General features: G+C 37.4%; 1 protein-coding gene across 2 annotated transcripts in view; it reads right to left on the bottom strand.

Moving 5' to 3' along the window:
- Positions 1-676: 676 nt before the first annotated feature.
- Positions 677-25,881, bottom strand: part of TPGS2 (tubulin polyglutamylase complex subunit 2) — a 69,092-nt gene continuing 43,887 nt past the window's right edge. Inside the window, exons 4-7 of one of the 2 annotated variants that reach the window (XM_043976483.1) lie at positions 22,712-22,840; positions 18,895-19,017; positions 2,668-2,816; positions 677-1,974 (exon numbers count right to left, since the gene is read on the bottom strand). In XM_043976483.1, coding sequence (XP_043832418.1) covers positions 1,747-1,974; positions 2,668-2,816; positions 18,895-19,017; positions 22,712-22,840 — 629 coding nt within the window. In that variant the 3' untranslated portion in view covers positions 677-1,746. The remainder of the gene's footprint in view (positions 1,975-2,667; positions 2,817-18,894; positions 19,018-22,711; positions 22,841-25,881) is intronic. The other variant, XM_043976484.1, reaches the window with a different exon arrangement.

Genomic DNA, 25,881 nt, shown 5'->3' with positions numbered 1-25,881 from the left:
CAAAGTACTGTTACTTTCTTTGGATTCTGATATGAGTTCTGTTTGTTTCTTTTAGCCTGTAATTAAAACTGTTCATTTTTTGAGCCCTGTATGCCTCAATGCTTGAACAGGGTGTTCATCCTGGTATCTGATATTCAAATTTCCACATTATCTAGGTCAAAGCTTCTTAAACTGTGGGTCAAGACCTTAAATGGGGTCATGTAACTGAATGTGAGGGTGACAAAAAATTTGGCAACAGAAAAAGGGTGTGTTTACCTATTTTATATACCTATACATGGGGTCAGGTAAAAATTTCTCTGGTGAAAAGGGGTCTCAACAGGAAAAGTTTAAGAAGCCCTTATCTAGGTGAGGGCAATAAGCCAGGAAAGAAGGAAATCCCTCAAATTGTGCAAGGGTCCTTTGTATCAGGAGAGAGCTTTTGATAGAAAGGTCATATGAAGGAAGAATAAAGAAATATGGAAAAACTTTTATAAGATGATTCAGAACAAAGAAAGTTGAATCGAGCATCATAAATCATAATTATAACTGTTTTTTTAAATAGAAACAGTGCAGTCCAGAAAAATACACTGGAGAAAGGGTTCAGAAGCAAAAGAGACACAAAAGCAAATAGTTCATTTTTGTTCACTATATTGTTAAAGGCAAATGGCGATGTGATATAATGGAAAGATTGCTAGACTTGGAGTTAGGAAGATAGGTTCAAGTGGCTGTCCTAACACTTAATTGGATATTAACTACAAACAAATCACAACTTCTTTGTGCCTTAGATTGTAATTGACACCAGGGAGTTCCTCCTATGCCCTAAAACATGTAAGCATTTTATAGTCAGCTGTAAATAATGGAGTTGGTAGTTTTACTTACACTTTTTTTTATTGTTTGTTCATTTGAATGGTTTTGTTGACAATAAAATTTGGGGAAAGAACACAATACTAAAGATATTGTGGTACCAGTGGCTTTGGCAATTCAATGTTCTCATATGGTATATCATCGGTGACATATTCATCAATAATTAATTACTGTTTTCATCATTTCTCACGTGGAGTCATACAAAACATAGTTTGAAGTGGATTTAAGGTGACTGATAAAAGAAAGTGCAACAGTGCTGCCTTCTCTCTTTAAACCCCCTGGGGGGGGGATGTAACATTGGCAAAGGGAGAGAAATCTGAATGCCAAGAAAACAACTGGAAGGCAAACTGCTAAGGCAGCAAAGAGTAAAATGAGATGTTTTTGAAGTCATTGCTACAAGGAAAGTACAAATGTACTTACAATAGGTTTCTCCTGGAAGGGGAATGTTATGACACTCAAGGCATCATCAGTAGCTGACAACAGGATCTTAACAATCAGGGGAATATTCTAACTTACTTGGGGTGTACTTCATTGCTTGCTGGTTTAAGGGGGTGTGTGTATGTGTGTGAGAGACAGAGACAGACAGACAGAGACGGGGCATGGAGGGTGGAGGGAGAATGCTGGGTTTCTAAAGATGTTTTCTCTTGGCCAACAGGAACCAAAATTGAGTTTAGGTGGTAGGAACAAGGTAATTATTCCATTTGCTTTATTATAAACTCAGAGGCCCAGTATCTCAAATTCATGGCCTGAAGTCCATTTCTGATGAAAAAGTCCCTTTGGTTATCTGTACACAGCCAGTGAAAGCCACACCACCACCACCATCTTGGTCCTGGAGCCGTTCATTCATTCTTGGGGAATCTAAAGCGTGAAGGAGTTGGGGGGTAGGGTGGGGGTGGGGAATGCTTATTTCCGAATAGGGTTTCCAGGGAGGGGAGATGGCTTGATGACCGGAGAAGATGATGAACCTCTCTGGGAGCCTGAGTTCTGTAGAGACGACCTCTTTTTAGAGACTAACGTCTTGCTCTTGCTCTTGAACACCTTGCTCGGGTCCAGCTTGTTCAAGAAGATGCCATCGTCTTCAGCAAAAACATCTGTGTTGTAGGTGATGGGTTTGTACATGTTGAACCATTGCTGCAGAAGAGAGAAGTAGAGAGAAAGAAAGATGGATAGTCATCAAGAGAGAGAGGACCCCTGGCCTCTGGGCTTACTTGGCAGTGCCAAGAGGAAGGGGGCTCAGCCAGGAAACAGGAGGGAAAGAAAAATGAGAAGCTTCTACAAACTACCTGGAAAGTATCATTCCTCCTGGGGGTGATGTGAGATCCTCCAGAGACCATACCTCTCTTTGTCATGTCTCACATCTCTTAAAATGAAAGCAGTTAATGAGAGCTGAGATCAAAGCTAAGAAAGCCCCTTTTATCAACTGATAAGCCATCTCAGAGAGGAACTATAGGCTGGCCATTATGGCTTTTGCTCTACCCCAAGAATCTCTAAGGAGTTGTGGAGATAACTACAATATCATATGTCTCTCTAGCTCTCATATCTGTTATTTTATTGGTTTTTCACAGTTTGATGGAGAGTCAGTAAAGCAGGTATTGTGGTTATAATGAAACTGAGCCTAGGAGAGGTGGAACGACTAAGGTTGCCCTGCAAATTAGCAAATTCATGATTAGAGCTCAAATATAGCTCCCCCATCTAGTACTCTTTCCACTGAACCACTAATGACTGCTATAGAAACAAAGGAGCCTCATCAAGGGTGGTAGAATCTTGGGAGAAATTATTTAGGGACTAGAAGACACTAAGGTGTCTAAATCCACTTCCTCTTACCCTGGCCTGTGGGCTAATGCCATAGCTGGTGAAGGCATACTGCCACTGGGGGAGGCCCAGATGAGTGATCAGGAGGCGATAGTAGGTTGTAAAGGAGTCACTGAGAAAATGCCAGTATAAAGCTCTGTCCAGAAACCAGATCTCAGCATCTTGGTATAAAAAGAAAATAGTCAATTAGGAAGTGTCATTTTTAGTATAACTAAAATGGTAATTTCTGGGGTTTTGTGGACCAGATAAAGGAAACAGAGAGTATAAAAGGAAGTTCTCCTTTGCAGATTCAGACTCTAATCTGAAACACCTGAATGGAGGAATTCTATACATGCCTCCTTAGAGGGAAGCTGGTACCTAAATGTCAGTAAATCAAGTTTGGACCAAAGTTGTCACCTGATTTCACTGAGTATACCAGCTCATATTTTTTTCATTTGCATTTTCCTACTTTTTAGCTGGGGGCAGCTAGGTGGTACAGAGGGAAGACTTCCAGGCATGAAGTCAAGAAGACTCATCTTTCTGAGTTCGAATCTGGCCTCAGCCACTTACTAGCTGTGTGACCCTGGGCAAGTCACTTAACATCATTTGTCTTAGTTGCTCATCTGTCAAATGAGCTGGAGAAAGAAATGGCAAACCACTCTAGTAATCTTTTTTTTTTTTTTTGAAGGGCAATGAGGGTTAAGTGACTTGCCCAGGGTCACACAGCTAGTTAAGTGTCAAGTGTCTGAGGCTGGATTTGAACTCAAGTCCTCCCGAATCCAAGGCCAGAGCTTTATCCACTGTGCCACCTAGCTGCCCTCCAGTAATCTTTTGCAAAGAAATGCAAAATGGGGTCATGAAGATACAGACATGACTGAAATGAATAAACAATGAACAACAATTTTGAATTATGACAAAATATTAGGAAACCATCTGTTTTCCAGAGCTAAGGCCCAGCAGGCAAGCTGTGCCCTGAGCTTGGCAAACAATCCTTTGCGATCACTTTCTGCTTGATCCCACCCTCTGGCAAAATCATATAATTCACAAGTTGTTCTCTGAGCTAGAAAAGCACAGGACAAACTCAGAAAGCCCTGCAATGAATCAGACTTGTCACATTCTTTTTGTTACCTCTCATTGTCAGGGCTACAGTTCACTGGGCAGCCATTGGTATAAGTATTAAGGTCTGACCACAATGCCTCAGGCCTCCCCACTAGAGGTGGGGGCTCTAGTATGTGTCCTTGCTTACAAGCCTTTTCCCTCACTCTGAAAATAAAACTTCTCTTTAATTTCTGACTTACCTGTTTCTAGCCTGCTCTGTTCAGCTTCAGTCATTCACAGGTTAGAGGCCGGTTTGGCCTGGTCGACAGTTACTTAGAGCACATTTTTATGTGTCTGATGATAAATTTGATTTCTTCTTTTGAAAACTGCCTGTATGTAGCCTTTAACAATTTATTAGAGAGTGGCTCTTGTTTTTATGAATCTGAATTAGTTTCTTTTATTTGTGAAAATGGAGTAAAAAATCCTACCTTGTTTTAGATTTGATACTTTAATTAGATGAGCATGTGCCCCAATCAATAACTAGTGTTTAATAGCTAGTGTTTATATAGCACCTTTTTTTTTTGTGGGGCAATGAGGGTTAAGTGACTTGCCCAGGGTCACACAGCTAGTGTCAAGTGTCTGAGGTCAGATTTGAACTCAGATACTCCAGAAAGTAAAACAAACATAAAAACCCTCATTTGATGCTATCCAGCCCCAGAGAAAGAACTGATGGTGTCTAAATACAAACGGAAGCATATATTTTTTTTAACTTTATTTTTCTTGAGGGGTTTGTTTTGTTTTTTCTGGTCTGTTTTCTTTCACAACATGACTAACATGGAAATGTTTTTCATGACTACACATGTATAACCTATATCTGATTGCCTTCTCAAAGGTGGAGGTGGGGGGGATTCAGGAGGACCTGGGTTCAGGTCCAGCCTCGGACACTTGACACTTGCTAGCTATGTGACCCTGGGCAAGTCATTATTAGAAAACTTAGGGCAAAAGTTTTTCCCAGTTACCTATTTCTCTTCTAATTCTAAATTGACTGGTTGTGTTTGTACAAAAATAATTGAATGACATGTAATCCAAATTGTTCATGTTAACTTCTCTATCCCTTGTTTATGAATGCTTCTGTAGGTCACTTTCCAGTTTTCCCAGCAGTTTTTGTCAAGTAGCCAGAGTAACCCAGGTAAAACAAATATGTATAAATTATCTATGTGTATACGTATGGTATAATTGGTCTCTATTTTTTAACTAGTATATGATAGCATTGTTGATTACAGTTTTGATATTTAGTACCATTTGGGCCCCTTCCCACTGTTTTTCATTATTTCCTTTAAAATAATTGACCTTTTGTTTCTCTTTATGAATTTCACTATTATTTTCTTTCTAAATGTATAGATTAATCCTTTGGTAGTATGATTGGTATGACACTGAATAAGCAAATTCATTTAGACAATATTGTTATTTTTATTATATTGGCCTAGCCTACCCATGAGCAATTGATGTTTACTACAATAATTAGATCTGTCTTTATTTCCATAGAGAATGTTTTATAGATGTATTTATATAGTTCCTTTGTGTGACTTGATAGCCAAACTCCCAAAATGTTTTGCCTCTATAATTATTTTAAATAGAATTTTCTTCTTCTGGATTTTGTTGGTAATACACTGAATGCTGATGATTTATGTGGGTTTGTTTTATGCTACAACTTTACTGAGGTTATTGTTTCAATATTTTAGGTAATTTTTTAGGCTTCTCTAAATACACAGTCATATCATCTGCAAAGTATGAGTTTTTGTTTCTTTTTTTGCCTATGGTTATTCCTTCAAGTTCTTTTTCTTCTCTTAGTGTAATATCTAACATTATTAACACCACATCAAATAATGTGTCAATTTACAATTTATTTTGGCATGCAGTATGAAGTGTTGGTCTACACCTAATTTCTGTCAACCTCTTTGCCAATTTTCCTATAGTTTCTGTCAAACAGTAAGTCTTTACCCCAATAATTGAGATCATTAGGTTTACTGGACACTAAGTGGCTGTGTTAATTTACTTCTGTATGCTGTAAACTTTTTTTTCTGTTTAGAATTTTATTTTCCAAATTACATGTAAAAGCAAATTTTGACATCAATTTTTAAAAACTTTGTGTTCCAACTTCTCTTCCTCCCTCCCTCCCTTCCCAACCTCTACCCCAAGAACTCAAGCAATTCAATGTAACTTATACATGAGTAGTCATGGAAAACATCTCTACATTAGCTAGGTTGTGAGAGAAAACAGATAAAAATAAGACTTCAGATTAAGGAGTTGTCAAAAAAAAATGTGTTTCAGTCTTTGCAGATACCATCAATTCTTTCTCTGTAGATGGGTTGCAATTTTCAAAAGTCCTTCAGAGTTATAATGGATCATTGCCTTGCTGAAAATAACCACGTGCTTCCCAGCAGATCATCTTACATTATTGCTGCTATTCTGTATACAGTACATTTCTCTCTGCCCCAGTTCATGTGGGTCTTTCCAGGTTTTTCTGATAGCATCCTGTTCATCATAACTTTTATATAGTACCTTAAACTTGACAAAGAATTTTCTTTACAGTAGCCCAGCAGAGTAGGTACCATACGTTTTGACACTAGTCAATCATCATAACTATTTCCCTCCATCCTATTCCCTTCCAATGATACTTGCTCTATTTTCTATCTTATTTTGCCCTATTCCACCTCAAATGCATTTTGCTACTGATTACCCCCTCCCCCTTTCTACCCTCCCTTCTTTCATCCTTCCCTGCTTTTCCTCTTCCCCTCCTACTTTCCTGTAGGGTTTAAATAGATTACTCCTCCCAATTGGGTGTGTATGTTATTCCCTCCTGGAGCCACTCTGATGAGGTTAAGGTCTTTGAGCTAATTCTGTTTTCTTAAATTTTTCTTCCTTTCTCCATGCTCAATTCTCTCTATGAAATCAAGCAATTCAACGTGTCATACATGTGCTGTTATATAGAACATCTTCACCTTCCTCAAAAGTGTTTTGCTTTTTACAGCTCCCTCCCCCAAACTTCCCTTCCCTCCTTCCCCTCTTCTCCCACCCCACTCCCTTATCTCCTTCCCCACCCACTTTTCCACAGGGCAAAAAATATTACTATACCCACTTGAGTATGTATGTTATTTCCTCTTTGAGCCAATTCTGATGATAGTAAGGTTCACTCACTGCCCTATTCCTTCCCCCTCTTCCCCTCCCCTCCATAAGCTTTTTTTCTTGTTTCCTTCATGTGAGCTACTTCTCCCCGTCCATCTTTCCCCTGTATGCTGTAAACTTAATCTATTCCACTGATCAACCACTCTATTCCTTAATGAGCACCAACTCATTTTATTAATAATTATTATACTTAGTAGTATAGTGTGAGATCTAGTATTGGCAGATGCCCTGAGTTCCTGGTTTTTTTCCTTGTTATTATTTCAGCCTCTGTTATAACTATAGCTAGCATTTCTGGGACCATGTTAAATAGTAGCAGTGATATCTTTGCTGTAATCTTGATTTTTAATGAAAAGGTATTAGATTTTGGCAAAAGCCTCTTCTGCATTTATTGATGTAATCATAAGGTCTTTATTATTTTATTAATAAAATTTGTTATATTTATAGTCTATGTTATGTTGAACTAACATTGCACTTAGATATAGTACTAATCTGCTCATAGTGTATCGTCTTTCTAAAATGTAGCCTACTCGGTAATATTTTGTTTAAAATTTTTGCATTAATGTTCATTTAGGGATATTATTCTATACTTTTTCTCTGCTTTGTCTCTCCCTGGTTTAAGTACCAATACCATATTCATATCATTGAATGAGATTGGAAGAGGAATTTTTGTTATTTTAACCCATTTATGTAATACGGAAATTGTTTTTCTGAATGTTTGATAGAATTCACTTACAAATCCATCTAGCCCTGGAGTTTTTTGCTTGTTTTTGTTTTAGTTTAGGGGTTCATTTATAGCTTATTCTATTTTACTTTCTGATACTGAATTACTTAAACTATTTCTTTTTTTATTAGTCTATTTTGTATTTTTGTAAGCATTTATCCATTTCCTCTAAGTTATCCAGTCTGTTAGAAAGGAATTGGGCAAAATAGTTTGTGATAACTGCCTTTATAATCCCTTCAATTGTGAATTCCTTTTTTCCTTTTTGATACAAATAATTTGCTTTCTTATGAAAAATCATTAACTAATTTTTATATATTTTATTAGTTTTCACAAAAAACATCAGTTCCTAGTTTTGTCCATTCAATTTTTGCTTGCATTTTTATTGTATATCCTTCTTTAATTTTCAGAATTTCTAAATATTGCTTATTTTGGGATTTTTGATTTGTTATTGTTAAAGTATTTAAATTGCATGCCCAATTCATTGATTAATTTTTTTAAAAGACAGTTTTTCTCCTAAGAATTCCTTCAGCTGCATCCCATAATGTTGTCTCATTATTTTATTTTCTTTGATGAAATTTTCTATTGTTTCTATAATTTGTTTTTTGACCCACCCATTCTTTAGAATTAATGTTATTTAATGGATGCTGATTGGACCATACTATTTCTTTTACTTTTGGTGCTGTTGTTTTTCTTTTTTGAGGTTTTTTCCTTTTGGCTCTGATTCTTCTCATATAACATGACTAATGCAGAAATATGTTTAATGTTATTATTTATATTTATATATATATTATTTATATATATATATAAAACCTATATCACATTACCTGCTGTCTGGAGAGGGGGGGAGGGAGGGAGAAAAATTTGAAATTGGAAATCTTATCTAAACAAATTTTGAAAACTAAAATAAATAAATAAATAATTTTTAAAAAGAATTATGTTATTTAGTCTCTAATTTTAAAATCTTTTTTCAAGGGGCAGCTAGGTGGCACAGTGGATAGAGCACCGGCCCTGGAGTCAGGAGTACCTGAGTTCAAATCCGGCCTCAGACACAACACAACACTTACTAGCTGTGTGACCCTGGGCAAGTTACTTAACCCCAATCGCCTCACTAAAAAAAAAAATCTTTCTTCAAGGACTCTGTTGTATTATGATCAGTAAATGTGGTTAATATTTCTGCTTTTCTACAATATAAATATTGAATAGCCCTTTTCAAATGCTCAAAGGCTTTGTACTTTTTTTGTGATCTCTGAGTTTGTATTTTGAACTTTTAGTCCTCAGTTTTGATCTTTTCATAAGGGACTCTTGAAATTCATCTATTCCATTAAGGATCTTTTTTTCCTCCTTGTGGATTATATTCATTTTTGCAGAGTAAATTATTTTGGGTTACAAGTCTTTATCTTTTGCTTTTTGGAATATTGAATTATAGGCTCTCCTCTTCTTTTCAGTGGTGGCTGCAAAATCTTGGGTGATCTTGGCTTGGATTCTTTGATACTTGGACTTTTCTGACTTCTTGAATTTTCTTCTTTGATTCTGAAGCTGTAAATTCTGGCTATGACATTCTTGACTACTTTCATTTTTATATTTCTTTCAGAAAGTGAACAATGAATTCTGTTTTCACTTTGCCACCTGGTTCTAATAAATCTGGGCAGTTTTCATTTAGGATTAAAAAAAAATGTCATCCAAGCTGGATTTTTTTCTTTTTTTGGTCATGGCTTTCAAGTAGTCCAATAATTCCTAAATTATTTTACCTTAATATGTCACATTTTCCCATCTTTTGACTTTGTTTTTAGAATTTCTTGGATCATTGTCTTCTGCTTGGCCCATACTAATTTTCAGGGAGTTTATTTAGTAATTTTTACTACCTCCTTTTCTAAGTTATTAATTCTTATTCTCATTCTACCTTCCATATTTCTCATTTCTAAAACTAAATTAGTATGTCTCTTGCTCATTTCATCCAGGTATTTCTATGGTCTTTGTGGTCAAGCTGTTGTTTTCTCAGACTCTGGATTCATGGAGATCCTTTCTTCTTCCTGGCTTATTTCTTGGGCTTTGCTCATCCCATAGTATGTCTTCATTGTGTTTAGCACTTTCTTCTATTAACTCCATACTTCAGCCTCAGTTTCTGGATTGAGATTCAGACTTGGGTCAGACTGTGCTCCTTCCCTTATATTTGGACAAGGTGAGCAGACCCAGATTACTGCCAGGTCAAATGGCTAGGACAAGGTCCAACTCTCTACAGGAATCCCTGGCTTGGGGCTCAGTCTCCTGGTGGCTCAACTTAGATTTTGCCACTTGCCCCTTTTTTAAATCTCCTTCTCCTTGTTCAGTCCCAAATCCTTAGTTGGTTTCATCTTTTGCTATGACTCTGGCAGGTCTCAACTAGATGACATAAATTGCTTTGATAATAGGCTTTCTGCAAGACCCCATGAGCTTTGCTTCCCAGGCACTACATTAGCCTTTTCTCCTCCTATGCCTTGGATGCTGGCTGCCTGAGTGCTATTGTTTCCTGTCACTGTCTCTTGTTGGAGCTTCGGTGTGAGCAATGAACTTCTTAGTTGCTGGTCTGACTTGGCCTTCTTGTATAGTTTGGTCATGGGCTGTCTGGGCCCTATGCGGGGTGCTGATTTAGTCCTATTTCGTGCTGTGGCATGTGGATAATTGCATGCTGTGCCTTCTGCCCACCCTGGCTGGTCTTTACTCAGAGCCTCTGCAAGTTTCTAGCAGCTTTCTTGTGAAGTCCTGGATTGGATGAAAAAACTTAAAACCAATTTTCTTTGGTTTTCTTTATCATTTAATGCATTATTAGAGCTTTGATGAAGTGTTTGTAGGGGAGTTAGGCTACTGTAGGTACTATCCTACTGCATTCTTGCCACAACTCCTGATATTCTTTTTCTTTTGTTTTAATCTGAATTTAACTAGCACCAAGTAAAATTAGTAGTTTAAAATACAATTTAGGCGCAGCTAGGTGGCTCAGTGGATAAAGCACTGGCCCTGGATTCAGGAGGACCTGAGTTCAAATCTGGCCTCAGACACTTGACAATTCCAAGCTGTGCGACCCTGGGCAAGTCACTTAACCCTCATTGCCCCACCAAAAAAAAATACATTTTAAAATGGAGGAAGGGAATTGTACATCCTATGATTCTTTTTCAAACACTAATCAACATTGATACTTTCCCTTTACAACAGCTATAACAGAAAATCCAGTTTCACACAAATAAGATTTTACAAATGATTGTAAAATTTTCATCACTTTGTTTGATAAACCAAAAACCTGCTATATACACCTGCAGTCAAAATATAAGTTTCATGTCCAAGTGCTTGTTTCAGGATGCTATTTAATATTTCTACTAAACATTCTTGCAAGACCAAATGTTTGTCACGTTTTGCAATGGCATATGGGTTCCTTGTCATTTAGAAATATCTAGGACTAAAAAAAATTGCTACTGTAGATCAGTTAAGTGATTATAGAGCTGATCTCTTATTTTCAAGGCAGATATCTTTCAAACTGGGAAGTTACAAAATATTATTTTATGAATGTATTCTCCATAGCTGTAACTTTTATAGAAGTACATCCAGTGTGTGTTTTCTAGATTCAAGCATAAAATTTGAAACATTTGCATTGGTTTAGGGTAGCCAGTTTTCAAAAAGAGCCACCAAATCCACATTTCAGAAAGAAATGTTTATTATAAAAGACTTTGCTTCATCTTTATTACCACTAATAAATGGAAACTTCTTTTAGCTAAGGTAACTTTTGGAGTCCTTTGGCACAAGAACACCAGCATATTTTGTGATAATGTAGAATAGTTTTATATTCTGCATCCCATATCATTACACAACTATATGAAGAGCTTTCCTTTTAATGAACTGTTATTAAGTTAATTACTCTTAGAACTTCAAACACATAGTTCCTCATTCACATTTCTCAATACAAGTAATTGTCCATGTACCAACAGTATTCAAATTGCATGAGGAACCATATTTAAATTAATGTCTAGAGATCTATATTTTGACCTAGTAAATTCTATCAGTGCAGATTCTAACACCCATATTACATCATTTTTATTTTAAAAATCTGTCAATTATATACAAAATTTCACGATGTGGCATTGCCTTCAATCATTTCACAAGGTTACAAATCTTCCCTGACAGTTTCAACAACATGTCATAGATATGTAACAAAATGAACATCTGTAATATCTGTTGCTTCATTTATTTGTAGTACAAAAGAGGAAGATTTTGTTTTCTCAGTTAATTTATCACTAATGTCTTCACAAACATGGACAATTCTTTCTACTGTAGCATATGCAAATGAGGTATTCAAAGCTGTTTTCCATATGACTTTTTTTTTGCAGGGCACTGAGGGTTAAGTGACTTGCCCAGGGTCACACAGCTATTAAGGATCAAATGTCTAAGGTCGAATTTGAACTCGGGTCCTCCTGAATCCAGGGCCAATGCTTTATCCACTGTGCCATCTAGCTGCCCCTCCATATGACTTTAATCATATCAATGGGGGGCATCTAGGTGCCATATTCAGGAGGACCTGAATTCAAATCTAGCCTTAAACATTTGACACTACTAGCTGTGTGACCCTAGGCAAGTCACTTAACCCCCATTGCCTTAAACATCCAGGGCCATCTCTAGTCTTCCTGATGTATATCTTGCCACTGTACCCAGATGGCTTTGGAGCAGAGAGTGAGGTTGGTGACCTTGCACAGCCTTCCCTCACTTCAATCCAATTCAGTACAAGTCATGACATCATCCCCTCTTCAAAAAATGAAGGACAAACAACAATCATATCAATAGGTGTAGGTAATACCTATATTTCTATTAGTCAATTAGGTTTTATTCTTTAAGCAACTTTGAAAGATGAAAGCAATCCTTCTGATATAACAAACCTGATTTTTGAAAAAGTTTGGGTTTTAAACTGATTACTATTAAAAGAATTTAATTTTTCTGGAAAAAATTCTGTCTTGCCAAAACATTCTGTTTATATATTTGAAGACGTAATCTCAGTTACTTAGGCTGCATGCTATTTTCAGCTAAAGCATTTGTACAAATGCAGCAGTCTTTCCTCCTTGGCAATAACAGTACTTGTGAATTTCAGTGACAAATATAGTTGTAAGAGGAGGAAGATGATACACCTGATAAATGGATTTCTACCCAGAACAGTTGATGAAATAACAGAAGGTAAGGTGCAGAAAACAGATGCAATGAGGTTTTTCAGTTCTTAAAGTGCCAAGAACTATCTAAATTTTGTTACCACTTTATGAGATGTGAAGTTCTTTAATCAAATGGAATGAAATCATTAGAGGGCATCTAGCCACTGACTGGGGACTGATTCATGCCTTTGGTGGCCTTTTAAAAGCAAGAAATTTTCTGGGGAGTTAGTCAAGGATTCAATGCAGAAGACAGCTTTTGGGGTGGTGGTGGTGTTCGTGAACTCAGACAACTGAGAAGAGAACCAACCAAAAAGAATCCATCTTTTGAGAGGGAAATTTCCTTACTTCTCTTCCCCATCCCTACCATTGGCCATGGCATCTTGCAAAGGAGATGCTTTTCTATATTTAGCAGGGATCAAACTTGGGGAGTCCAGTAGAGTAACATACTCAGCACAGAAGCTGTACCCAAGGTGAACAGTATGAGAATACCATAAGAAGAGAAAAGACATTGGGCCCTGCATAGTCCCAGGTATGAGTTCCCTTGGCCATGTATAAGCCCCATGTGTCTCTACTAGGAAACCATATGTATATTCCACTCTTCCCAATGACACCATGGGTAGTTGTGGGACAGTGTGCCACAATTTATGAGAAGAATGATTATTTTACTACTTTTCATGTCATAATATTTCAGTCAAGTGTCTTTGCTTTGAATTAATTGAGTCCCTTGGTTATTTAAGGTAAACACACTTGAGGGCTTATGGACTATAGTTATTTTAAATTATATTTTATTTTTGAAAATCAACAAAAATCAACAAAAATCTTCACTCCATCCCACCCCAAGCTCCTATCCTCATCCACAAACTGAAAATGGACAAAAAGCAAAACCACTGTTATAAATATCGACCATATCCAAAGAAAATATGTCTTGCTGGGCATTCTGAGTCCTTCCCCTCTCTATCAAGATGTGGGTAGCATATTTCATCATTAGTCCTCTGGAATCAGTGTTCATGCTTATACCAATAACAGTCACTAATTCTTTCAAAGTTGTTTGTCTTTACCATATTGCTGTCATTGTATAAATTGTTCTCATCCTGTTTACTTCCCTATGCATCAGTATATATAAGTCTTCCCAGGTTTCTCTAAAACCAGCTCCTTCATCATTTCTTACAACACTAACATTCCATCATATTTATATACCCCAACTTCTTCAACCATTCTCCAATTTATGGGCATTCCCATCAGATTCCCCTTCTTTATGACCTCAAAAAAGAGGTATAACTATATTTGCATATCCTTATGAATATATTTTACTTAAAATTAATTCCTCCCATAAACCATTAATTTCCTCTTCTTCCATTTATCTGTTGTTAGATGTATTTTTGTACCCAACTGTATGTGTAAGTATTCTCTTCTTTTATGAAATTAAATATCAGCCAATCTGTCTGCCACCATCTCCTCCTTGTTTGTATAGATGTCTATTCACACACCTGGGTTATGTGAGTTAATTTCCCCTAATTTTCCTTTCCCTTTTCCCCCTAGTATAGTCCTCTTCTCTTCTCCTCTTAAGACCACCAAGACAGAACAGAACTATTCATAGGTCTTCTAATTAAATTTCATTTATGACCCCTGATGATGACAGAGTTCAGTAGGGGCACATGCATTATCTCTATTTTAGAATGTAAGCAGTTTGTCCACATCTAGTCCTTTATCATTGATTATTCCTGTTTATCTTTTTTCCCCTTAAGTCTTGTGTTTGAATTTCAAATTTTCTACACAGCACTAGACTTGGAAGTCCTCTATTTCAATAAAGGTTCATTTTCCCCCTTTAAGATTATATTTAGGGGCAGCTAGGTGGTGCAGTGGATAAAGCACTGGCCCTGGATTCAGGAGGACCTGAGTTCAAAGCCAGCCTCAGACACTTGACAATTACTAGCTGTGTGACCCTAGGCAAGTCACTTAACCCCCAGTGCCCTGCAACAAAAACAAAACAAAACAAAACAAAACAAAACAAAACAAAAAGATTAGTTTCTCTGGATAAGTTATTCCTGGCTGTAAGACTATATTCTTTGACTTCTAGAATATAGTACTGCAAGCTCTCTGCTCCTTTACTGAAGAAGCTACTAAATCATGTGTGATCCTGACTGTGGCTCCTTAGTACCTGAAGTAAGTCCTTTTGATTGCTTGTAGTATTTTTTTTTTATTTGCCCTGGAAGCTCTGAATTTGTGCTGTGCTGTTTCTGGAAGTTTTAATGGTTTCTTTCAGGAAGTAACTTGTGGATTCTTCATATATACATTTTGTCCTCTGGTTCTGAGATAATTGAGCAGTTTTCTTTTAAGAGTTCTTGAAATATCATATCTAGGTCCTTCTTTTACCCATGGCATGGAGACAGTCCTATGATTATTATAATTTTCCATGATCTTTTTTCCAGGTCAATTGGTTTTTCTATAAGATAACCTTGTGTTTTCTTCTATTTTTTTCCAGTTTTTCCACTGTTTTGATATCTGCTGTTGTCTCACAGTGTCATATTTGGTCAATTTTAATGGAGTTTGTTGCTTGGGCAAAGTTTTGTACTTATGCCAAGCTGTTAATTCTCTTTCTAATATTTTTATACCTTGCATATCTTTTCTGGTTTTTTCCTCTAGCACTTTCATTTAATTGACAAAAAAATTTTTACCTCTTCTTAAAAACTCCTGCTTCATCTTTTCCAAGAATTCTACTTGAATTAGTGCCCAACCTTTGTTTTTCTTTGAGGTTTTGCATGTCGATGTTTTGGGGTCATTCTTTTATTCTAGGGTTGTGTCTTAAGAATTCTTGTCACCATAATAGCTTTTTATGGTGAGATTCTTTTTTTTCTGATCATTATTCCAGCCTGAAAGTCTTTTTCACTTTAGATCTGATATTAGGGCCAGGATCTGTGCACATCTATGGGGAATGTCTGGGCTAGCTCAGATTGGGGACCTTTAAGTTTTTAGTACTCCCCAGATGATTTGATCTGGGTGAGATCTGATTGCTATCTCACTTGTCTGAGCTCTGCCAGAGTGCTGCTGGGTTCTGCCTTTATCAGTTAGCTGGGAAGCTCTGCTAGTTCAGTGACAGAACTTCAGGCTCTCCTTTAGTCTAGAACTCTTGCCCTGATTATTCCTCTTCAGGGCAGAGCCACACTACTGCTGCTAATTCCTGAGCCTATTCCTTTCTCAGTAGAATACCCAGGACCTCCCTCCCTGGGAATGAAACCATCAGCGGCTGACCCTCTCAACAGTAGTTTGCTCTGGATCTGTGGCCTGGAACTGGGTTACAAAGTGGGTTAAAGCTGCTAGTTGACAACTGTCCCTGTCAAGGTGCTGAGGTGTTGGTCTGGAGATGTTCTGGTAAAGCTCTGGGATCTCTGTTCTGATGAACAGCCTTTCTCTGTTTTGGAATGCTTCCCAGATGGTGCTTCTGGCCAGGTCCTGTCCTCAGTGTTCACAGACCTCTCTTTCTCTCTTTCCCTGTGCTGACCTGAACTAGAAAAATAACTCATTGTAACTGTATCTTGTATTTGGGTTTTTTACTTTATACATCTGTATTTTCTCTACTTAAATGCCTTTGTGCCAAATTTAGCTGTTGTGGTGAATTTTTCTCTTCAAACCAGTTATACAATTATCAATCATAAAGAGATAGCAATTCACTTTTTTTTAAGTGAGGCAACTGGGGTTAAGTGACTTGCCCAGGGTCACACAGCTAGTAAATGTTAAGTGTCTGAGGCCGGATTTGAACTCAGGTACTCCCTAGTCCTCAGAAATAAACATATCTACTTTTTTCAGTACTTTAAAATATCCAATAATTTTGGCCTTTGCTTCACTCCCAATTTAAGAGGGTCTTATATCCCAGTCTACAAGATTCTGCTTAAGAGGACCAGGGACTTTGCAATCTCTCATTAAGCCACTGTTATAAAGACCTGTTTTTCAGTTTTTGACCAAACAAGAGATAGAGTATATTATAAAATGCAAAATGGATGATTTTGATTATATTAAATTAAAAAATTTTTGTACAAACAGAAGCAATGCATCCAAAATTGGAAGGGAGGCAGAAAGCTGGGAAACAATTTTTGAGGCCAGTACTTCTGATAAAGGCCTCATCTCTAAAATATATAGGGAACTAAATCAAATTTATAAGAATCCAAGTCATTCCCCAATTGAGAAATGGTCAAAGGATATGAACAGGCAGTTTTCTGATGAAGAAACCAAAGCTATCTATTCCCACATGAAAAAATGCTCTAAATCTCTAATGATTAGAGAGATGCAAATTAAAACAACTCTGAGGTACCACCTGACACCTATCAGATTGGCTAAAATGACAAAAAAGGAAGATAATAAATGTTGGAGAGGCTGTGGGAAAATTGGAACACTAATGCATTGTTGGTGGAGCTGTGAGCTGATCCAACCATTCTGGAGAGCAATTTGGAATTATGCCCAAAGGGCGATAAAAGTGTGCATACCCTTTGACCCAGCAATTCCACTTTTAGGTCTTTTTCCCAAAGAAATCATGGAGGGGGGAAAGGGACCCACATGTACAAAAATATTTATAGCTGCTCTTTACGTGGTAGCAAGGAATTGGAAGTTGAGGGGGTGCCCATCAATTGGGGAATGGCTGGACAAGTAGTGGTATATGAATACAATGGAATACTATTGTGCTGTAAGAAATGATGAGCAGGAGGAGTTCAGAGAAACCTGAAGGGTCTTGCGTGAGCTGATGATGAGTGAGATGAGCAGAACCAGAAGAACATTGTACACAGTATCATCAACATTGAGTGTTGACCTACTGTGATGGACTATATTCTTCTCACCAATGCAATGGTACAGAAGAGTTACAGGGAACTCATGATAGAAGAGGATCTCCAAATCCAAGAAAAAAAAAGAAAGAACGAACTGTGGAGTATAGATGCTGATTGAACCATATTATTTCTTTTGTTTTGGGTGCTGTTGGTTTTTTTTTTTCTATTTTGAGGTTTTGCATCACTGCTCTGATTTTTCTCTTGTAACAGGATTAATGCAGAAATAGGATTAATGTTATTATGTGTATATATATATATATGTGTGTGTGTGTATATATATATGTATATGTATATAGATATATAGATATAACCTATATCAGATTACCTGCTGTCTAGGGGAGGGGGGAGGGAGGGAGAAAAATCTGAAATTGTAAAGCTTGTATAAACAAAAGTTGAAAACTATCTTTACATGTAACAGAAAAAATAAAATACCTTATACATAAAAAAAAATAAAGACCCGTTTTTGTTTTATAATCTGCCTATTCATATTTGTTTTAGAATTTCAGTTTCTAGAAGTGAGTTTGGGTGGTTACAAAGAATACACACCATGAAAAGCACCTGGCACCATTAAGTATCAAGGCTTAAGGGGACTTTGTGACTTGAGGGACCATCAAGGTCCTATTAAAGTCCTAGCATGCTAGGTTGGAGGGTAGAGGAACATTCCACTGACACATAAGATTCTGAGCCTTTGGTACATGGAATTAATTGCGGAAAGTTTCCTTGGGTTCTAACAATGACTTGCCTTTTCTTTCTTGGTAGGACCTAAAAGAAGTCTATTTTATTAGTGGCAGTGCAGTGTGATGGGGAAATCACTGGACTGAGACTGGGAGGACTTCATTCAGTTCAAATTCTGCTCAAGTAAGTACTACCTTAGAGACCATGGCATGTTCTTCACTGTCCTGGTTTTGTTTCCTCATGTGAAAAATGAGTTCATACTACATAATATTTAAGGGCCCTTTCTTGCTCTATGTCTATGATTACATGAAATAGATAACCTCTAAGGTTGCTTCCAGCTCTAAATCCCAGGATTCTGACTGAAAAATTCAGAGAATGAAACAAAAAGATCTCAACTTAAAGCCAAAGTCAAACATGATAATGCTTTTAAAAGCTAAGGAAGGGGGAGAAGCTAGGTGGTGCAGTGGATAAAGCACCGGTCCTGGATTCAGGAGGACCTGAGTTCAAATCCAGCCTCAGATACTTGACACTTACTAGCTGTGTGACCCTGGGCAAGTCACTTAACCCCCATTGCCCCACAAAACAAAAAACAAAACAAAAGCTAAGGAGGAATGGTACTACTAGGTAAATGCTGAATAGTAGCATTAGAATAGTATCTTTAATTTACCTGGTTTATCTTTTTTATAAACAAGGCAGACTTTCCCATTTCCACTGCAGGAATCCAGTTCAAAAATCCTATTTCTAGAGTCAAAGTGTGGCTTCTCTGGGTCATCTCCATTAGCTACCAACCCTGAAATTGAAAATAATGTTCAAGCAAGATAAAACATGATATCACTTATTAAGACACTAGGGTAAAATACCTACAGGGATTTTTCCCTAGGATGAAAATATCAGGAAAATAAAACACATATGCATTGAAGTTGGAAATATTTTCAATTTTTTTCAAATTTCAGTCAAATGAATTCTACATATAAGAGAATATGATAGATCTTTTATGTTCAACAATGTCTTCTGTCCCTGTTCTCATAATCTCAAGTAGACAGGTATAGCAGGGGTATCAAGAAATGAAAATTTGGTCTTTGATGAGTTACTATATAATAGTACTACTAAAACACTGTCATTAAACAAATCACAGGATCTCTTTTCAGAGTGTCTATAAATTACTGAGTCATGTAATGGCTCAATGTAAAAGATTCTCGAAGATATACTGAACAGTGGAAAAAAGAAACTTTCAAACAAATTGCTGATCTGGGGTCTTTATTATATAGGAATATGGATGGAAATGGGCCAGTGGTTAAACCTTTCTGGCGGGTCATATGTACCTATAGATAAGCTGCTAGTAGGGAGAGAGAATGGGGAAATCTATTGCAAATCCAAAGGAAAGTTGCCTTTGGTTGTGTCCCCACAAAAAGGTGTTCTCAAATGAGACCAGAAGCCATTTCTCTTAAAATGTTATAGCTCACAGTTTAGTTTTTCTTGGCTCAGGCACCAGTTCTCTTTGACAAAGCATTATTCCCATACACCTTTCCTTCTGAAAGGGACCAATCAGTAGTTTCTGGTTATTCATGTTCTTTAGTGAAGGGCCAGAATTCATGTGATTCACAGGGTACAAATCCCTCTTTACTCATGTTCCATGGAATCTCCTTTGCTATATTTATTTATTTATCTATCTATCTCTCTGTCTCTCTATCTCTTTATTTTTGGTGGGGCAGTGAGGGTTAAGTGACTTGCCCAGGGTTACACAGCTAGTGAGCGCCAAGTGTCTGAGGCCACATTTGAACTCACGTCCTTCTGAATCCAGGGCCGGTGCTTTATCCACTGCACCACCTAGCTGCCCCCTGCTATATTTATAATAGAGAAGCTAGGTGGTGCAGTGGATAGACCACTGGCCCTGCAGTCTGGAAGACTCCTCTTCCTGAGTTCAAGTCTGGCCTCAGACACTTACTGTGTGACCCTGAGCAAGTCACTTAGTACTGTTGGCCTCAGTTTCCTCATCTGTAAAATGAGCTGGAGAAGGAAGTGGCAAACCACTCCAGTATTTTTGCCAAGAAAATCCCAAATGGGGTCACAAAATATTAGAAATGACTGAACAACAATAATAATTGAAATAACAGCTTATATAACACTTTAAGTTTTATGAAGCACTTTTAAATATTTTATTTCATTTGATCCCCACAAGAGCCCTATGACCTAAGTACTCCAGGTATTAACCCCATACAGATGAGGAAATGGTTTCAGCAAGATTAAGTAACTTGGAGGGCAGTAACTTCAGGAGGACCTGAGTTCAAATCCAGCCTCAGACACTTGACACTCACTAGCTGTGTGACCCTGGGCAAGTCACTTAACCCTCACTGCCCTGCCCCCCCCCAAAATGAAGTGACTTGTCCATGTGTTAGTCAGGAAGTAGGGTGGAATTCAAACTCAGGTCTCTTTTGATCCTTTTCTTTACTAAACCATATTTTTGGAAAGGAAAGGAAAGGAAAGAAATAGACCTAAATAAACTAAAAAACCCTCCTTGTGAATCTATATCTTCTAAATTCTGATATGGTGGTTGTATTCCTTTAGTTTATTATTTTAGCCTGTTATTTCTTCATTTAAATGATCAAGTTTTAACCTTTAAACTTTGGAAATTGACATGTATTTCATGATATACATTGGAAAAAAATGTTTTTCAGAAACTTTTCCTATGACTAATAGCATAATAACTTTTTCTGTACAAAGAAGAAAAGTAGCTGTTTTGGCTGGCAAAAGCTTGCTTGCATGTAATTTTTGTTTGCTTGGTTTGGGAGAGGCAATCCAGGTTAAGTGACTTGCCCAGGGTAACACACCTTGATACCACAAGTAATTTCCCAGAATCCTGAAGAGACCCTGTGGGTCCTGAAGTTCATATTTTAGTGAAACATCAAAGTGAGCAGTCTCTTTAGTGGTACAGATTGTAAGTCATTCACACCTCATTCGGTTCAACATTTTCTAGGTCCTAGCATAAAATATCTACAGAAGGTTCATTGAGTCCTGTGGATACCAGTGAAACACAAGGGTTTTCCATCAGTTATCTCTCATTCTCTAAACATAACTGCCCTTTTCCTATCATATATTACCATGGTATTTCTAATATCACTTTTCACATGTAAGTCATTGGTAATAAGCTAAAGCCTACTTATGCTTCCTAATAGTCCTTGGCTTACTTATAATTCTTTAGGGATTGTAATAGTTCATAATTCATTGCCATATAGTATCCCTGAAGTAATACTAGCCTTAAAAAGAATATTACTTTCAGCTTGTGGTTTGGGATGACTAAATGTACTACTAAATCTCCCAAATATAATCTATTTTGCTCTCTTCTATCCACCCAACTTTTGGTCCAGTTCAGTCTCTCTGCAGTATCTGTCCAAGATATATGAAGTGACAGACTAACTCAATAGACTGTCCATTCAAAAGAATATCATAGTCTGGACAATAGGTGTTCTTCATCTACTCAGTTTTTTCTATACCTATTGTTAGACCAAGCTCTTTTTAATGGCTGTGATTCTTAATTAGTATCTCAGAAATGGATGAAACAAGCATGATGGCATCGAAAAATGAGAGCCTCTGGAGCATCTCATCATCTAAGGAGAATTCTTTTTCCATTTGGATTCTGTGATGGGAATCCTCCATACAATGGCAAATAATCTTGATAAACATATATCTGCCTATTTTATATCTTTCCTGATCTTGATCACTGAAGGATCATCAAACAGAATTATCTTTATAATCAAGGAATGTAGTAGGATTTATTCATGGAAGACACTGTTGTAGGAGAAGTCTTTAAGGATGCATTTTGCCCTTTTTTATAATCAAGGATAGGACTGGATTTGTGATTTCACTGATGTAGGAAAACTCCCAAATAAGGGAGTTGACAGTTAGCCCCTTCTCTGAAACTTATAGTCTTAGAGAAGTACTTATTTTTATAATCATCAAACAATCAATACATCAAGATCTTGTGTTCTCTATACCTTTCAGACAATCATATGACTTTAAAGATGTGGTCTCCTGTAAGATTTTATTGCAAAAACCTGCCTACTTCTTTTCACATATTTTATAAAGAATGTGCAGATCATTCTTCTAATAATTTTATAGAGTTGAGACAAGAAGTAGATAAATAGGTAGTTTTTGATCAGCCTTTTAGAGTAATAATAGTGCTTATAATTTTAAATCTCTACTCCATCTCTACCTTTCCTGACTAAAATGCTTTAGAATTCATTTTATACTTACTATAGGCTAATAATATAGTTATTGAATCTCATGTTTTATCTTCCCTTCTTGATTATAAGCTCTTTGAGGGCAGGGGTTTTGTCTTTATCTTCATATTCCAACCACCTGGTATGGTATTATGCTTATAGTATATACTTAATAATAACTATCTGTTAAAGTGAATTAGATGCACAGTACCATAATACATTAGCCACCATGAGTCTGAATTTATCACTTAATTCTATCCACTATACCTTCATCCTCATCTTCCTCTAGGTCTACTAGACTTGGTGAATTGGGAAGCAAATAAACAGAGGTCTGGTGGAGCTGGTTCAACTTCATGATGCTGTTAATCATCAGGCTGCCCAATGGAATGGGATAATCTGTGTGAAAATGGAGAAAGGTGACTTAGGCTTTTTGCATGGTTACCAATAAGAGTGGAAAGTTTCTCCTTTTTGGGGTAATCAAAGCCCAGCCCTAGTTTCCCCATGCTGCCCTTAATAGTTTAAAGAAACTAAAATGTCTTACTAATGTTCACACATGACATTTCATCTCCCATCTTTGTGTCTATGCCCTGATTGGCCCATGCCCTGAATGTTCTTTTCACTTCTGCTTCTTAGAATCCTTTATTTCCTTCAAGATTAATTTCAAGCATTACCTTATACATAAAGCCTTTCTTGCTAGTGTCCTCCCTCAAAAATCTACCTTGTATTTATTTTGTATATATTCCCTCTATATGCTTATACATGTAGCTATCATCATCATTAGGATGTAAACTTCCTGAAAATAGGGATTTTTCTTTTTTTTTCTTTTTTTGTAACTCTAGCATTTAGCTTAGTGCCTGGCACAGAGCAGGTGCTTCATTAACTGCTTACTGATTGACAGTTTGGTTCCAGGGCCCAGAGGCATGTTCTCTGATGAACACCAAAGAGAAGAGGGTTGTCACCTTTTATATTGAGGATGACCACTGCAGCAACCAGGCAGATGCTAGCATGCTACTCAGAGAGATATCAGAGGCCCCGAGATTATGAAAACTCCACCTGCATGTGGGATAACTCTGTGCTTAGGCTATGACACAGCAGTATATGCAATTTCTCTCAAATGACTATGGTAAGAATTAAATTAAGAATTAATGAGGAATAGGGATAAGAGATATGAATATTGCTGCCAGGAGAGATGGGAAGGTTATAGGTTTTAAGGAATGAGGAGGCAACACACACACACACACACACACATACACACACACACACACACACACACACACACACACATATATATATATGTTGTAAGAGAGCCTCCACTTCATGAGGGCTTTGCATGATGAGAGGGTTACCTAGGACCAAATCAGAGGCTTTTTCTACCAAAAGGGCTGTGGCTGCCACTGCCCTAAGGCAAGATGGTGCTCCAGAGGCTACAGGGTCCAGTTGGGTTGAATAGTAGGCTATGGGGCATTGGTTAGGCCCCAGTGATTGAGTCAGAACTCCAGAAGCCACCCCCCGCCCCCTTTGCTCATGCACAAAGAGAGTGAAGGGCTTACTGTAATCTGGGAGTCCTAGGGCAGGTGCTGATAGCAAGGCCCATTTTAATTCTGTTATAGCTGAGAGATGCTGGGAATCCAGCTGTAAATATATATATATACACACACACACACAAATATATATATATATGCATATATGTATGTATCTGCTATATATTTGTCTTGGTGAGGTCATACCTACAAAACTGTATTTAATTCTGAGTGCCACATTTTATGAAGGACTTTTGATACATATGATAGATTAAAAAACAGAACCAGGTTTTCCAGACAAGACAGGGGGCAGTTATTAGAATAACTAGCTCCTTAGGGGAATGGGGAGCTACTAGCTCCCAAGGCAACCCATTCCATTTTTGGATAGCACTATTAGGAAGCATTTCTTGATACTAAACCTATTTTGCCTCTTTATAATTTTATCCACTGTTCCTGGTTCTGTCCTTTAGGGACAAATAAAATAAACTTAATCCCTCTTTCAAATGATAATACTCCAGATGATTTCAGGGAGTCATCAGCCCCAATCCCACCCTCCTGCCCCAATCTTTCCCAAATCTTCTCTTCTACAGGTTAAATATTCCTACTTCCTTCTAACATACTCAGAGAGTATGGACTGAACTCCAGGCCCTCCTCTGGATACTATAGCTTATCAAAAGTCCTTCCTAAAATGTGGTCCCCAGAATTAAATACAATTCTCAGGGCAGCTAGATGGCGCAGTGGATAGAGCACCGGCCCTGGAGTCAGGAGTACCTGAGTTCAGGTCCGGCCTCAGACACTTAATACTTAACTAGCTGTGTGACCCTGGGCAAGTCACTCAACCCCAACTGCCTCACTAAAAACAAAACAAAAAACAAAAACAACTCTCTAGATATGGCCTGACCAAGGAGAGTACAGAAGGACTCTCACCTCCTTATTCCTTACTGCTAAGCCTCTCAATGCTGTACAAGATCTTATTTTTTTTAGCTCTTACCTTTTTTGGCTGGCATATTGCTCTGTTAACTTAAATTGAGCTCACATTACGCTAAAATCCCTAAATCTTTTTCAGACAAACTTCTGCCTAATAATCCCTCTCAACCTTGTATTGTAAAGTCAATACTCTGTATTTAAATCTAAGACTTTGCATTTATTTACTGTTACATTTCTTCTTAATTGGATTTAGCATACCTTCCCAAGCTAGGACCTGTGCCTTAAGCTGTTTTTTTTTTTTAATTTATGGATTAATATGTCCCATGTGCCCCAACTATTATTTTAGGATATGAAACAATGAGAGGTCAAGGCAGCTGAGAGACCTGCAGATTGTCATAAAAACAAAAATCCATTACTTTCTGTGCTTATTTCTTTGAAACAAATTTTTTGTTCACTTGTTTTAGAGTCATGTCTGACTCTTCATGACCCCATTTGGAGTTTTCTTGGCAAAGATACTGAAGTGGTTTGCCATTCCCTTCTACAGTTCATTTTCCAGATGAGGAAACTGAGGCAAAGAGGGCAAAGTGACTTGCCCAGGGTCATACAGCTAGTGAGGTAGGATTTGTACTCAGGAAGGTAAGTGTTGCTCAGCATGGTATCCACTGTATCACAGAGCTTCCCCTTTGAAACAGAAAGATGTCAATTATACTTAAGACTACCAGACTGTGTTAGACCAGTTCACAGTATTGGACGACCTTAACAGTCCCAATACTTTAGTGACTGTGAAAATAAAGTGTTCTATAGACTATGAGGTTGTTTAAGGATCTTGGTCCTCTTATTTACCCCTGCTTTCAATTAGGTTAACATATTCCAGAAGTAGCTGTTGGCCTTCTGAACAGAGAGAAGTTCATGTCAAGCACTGACTAGATTTTAAGGAAGCAACTGAGGTTTTCACCATCTCTGAGAGATAAACCCAATCTTCTAGACATT

This window comes from Dromiciops gliroides, chromosome 1 (genome assembly GCF_019393635.1).
Source record: "Dromiciops gliroides isolate mDroGli1 chromosome 1, mDroGli1.pri, whole genome shotgun sequence".
Classification (NCBI taxonomy): Eukaryota; Metazoa; Chordata; class Mammalia; order Microbiotheria; family Microbiotheriidae; genus Dromiciops; species Dromiciops gliroides.
Note: the sequence above shows the minus strand (reverse complement) of the source record. Positions and strands in the feature narration are given on the sequence as shown.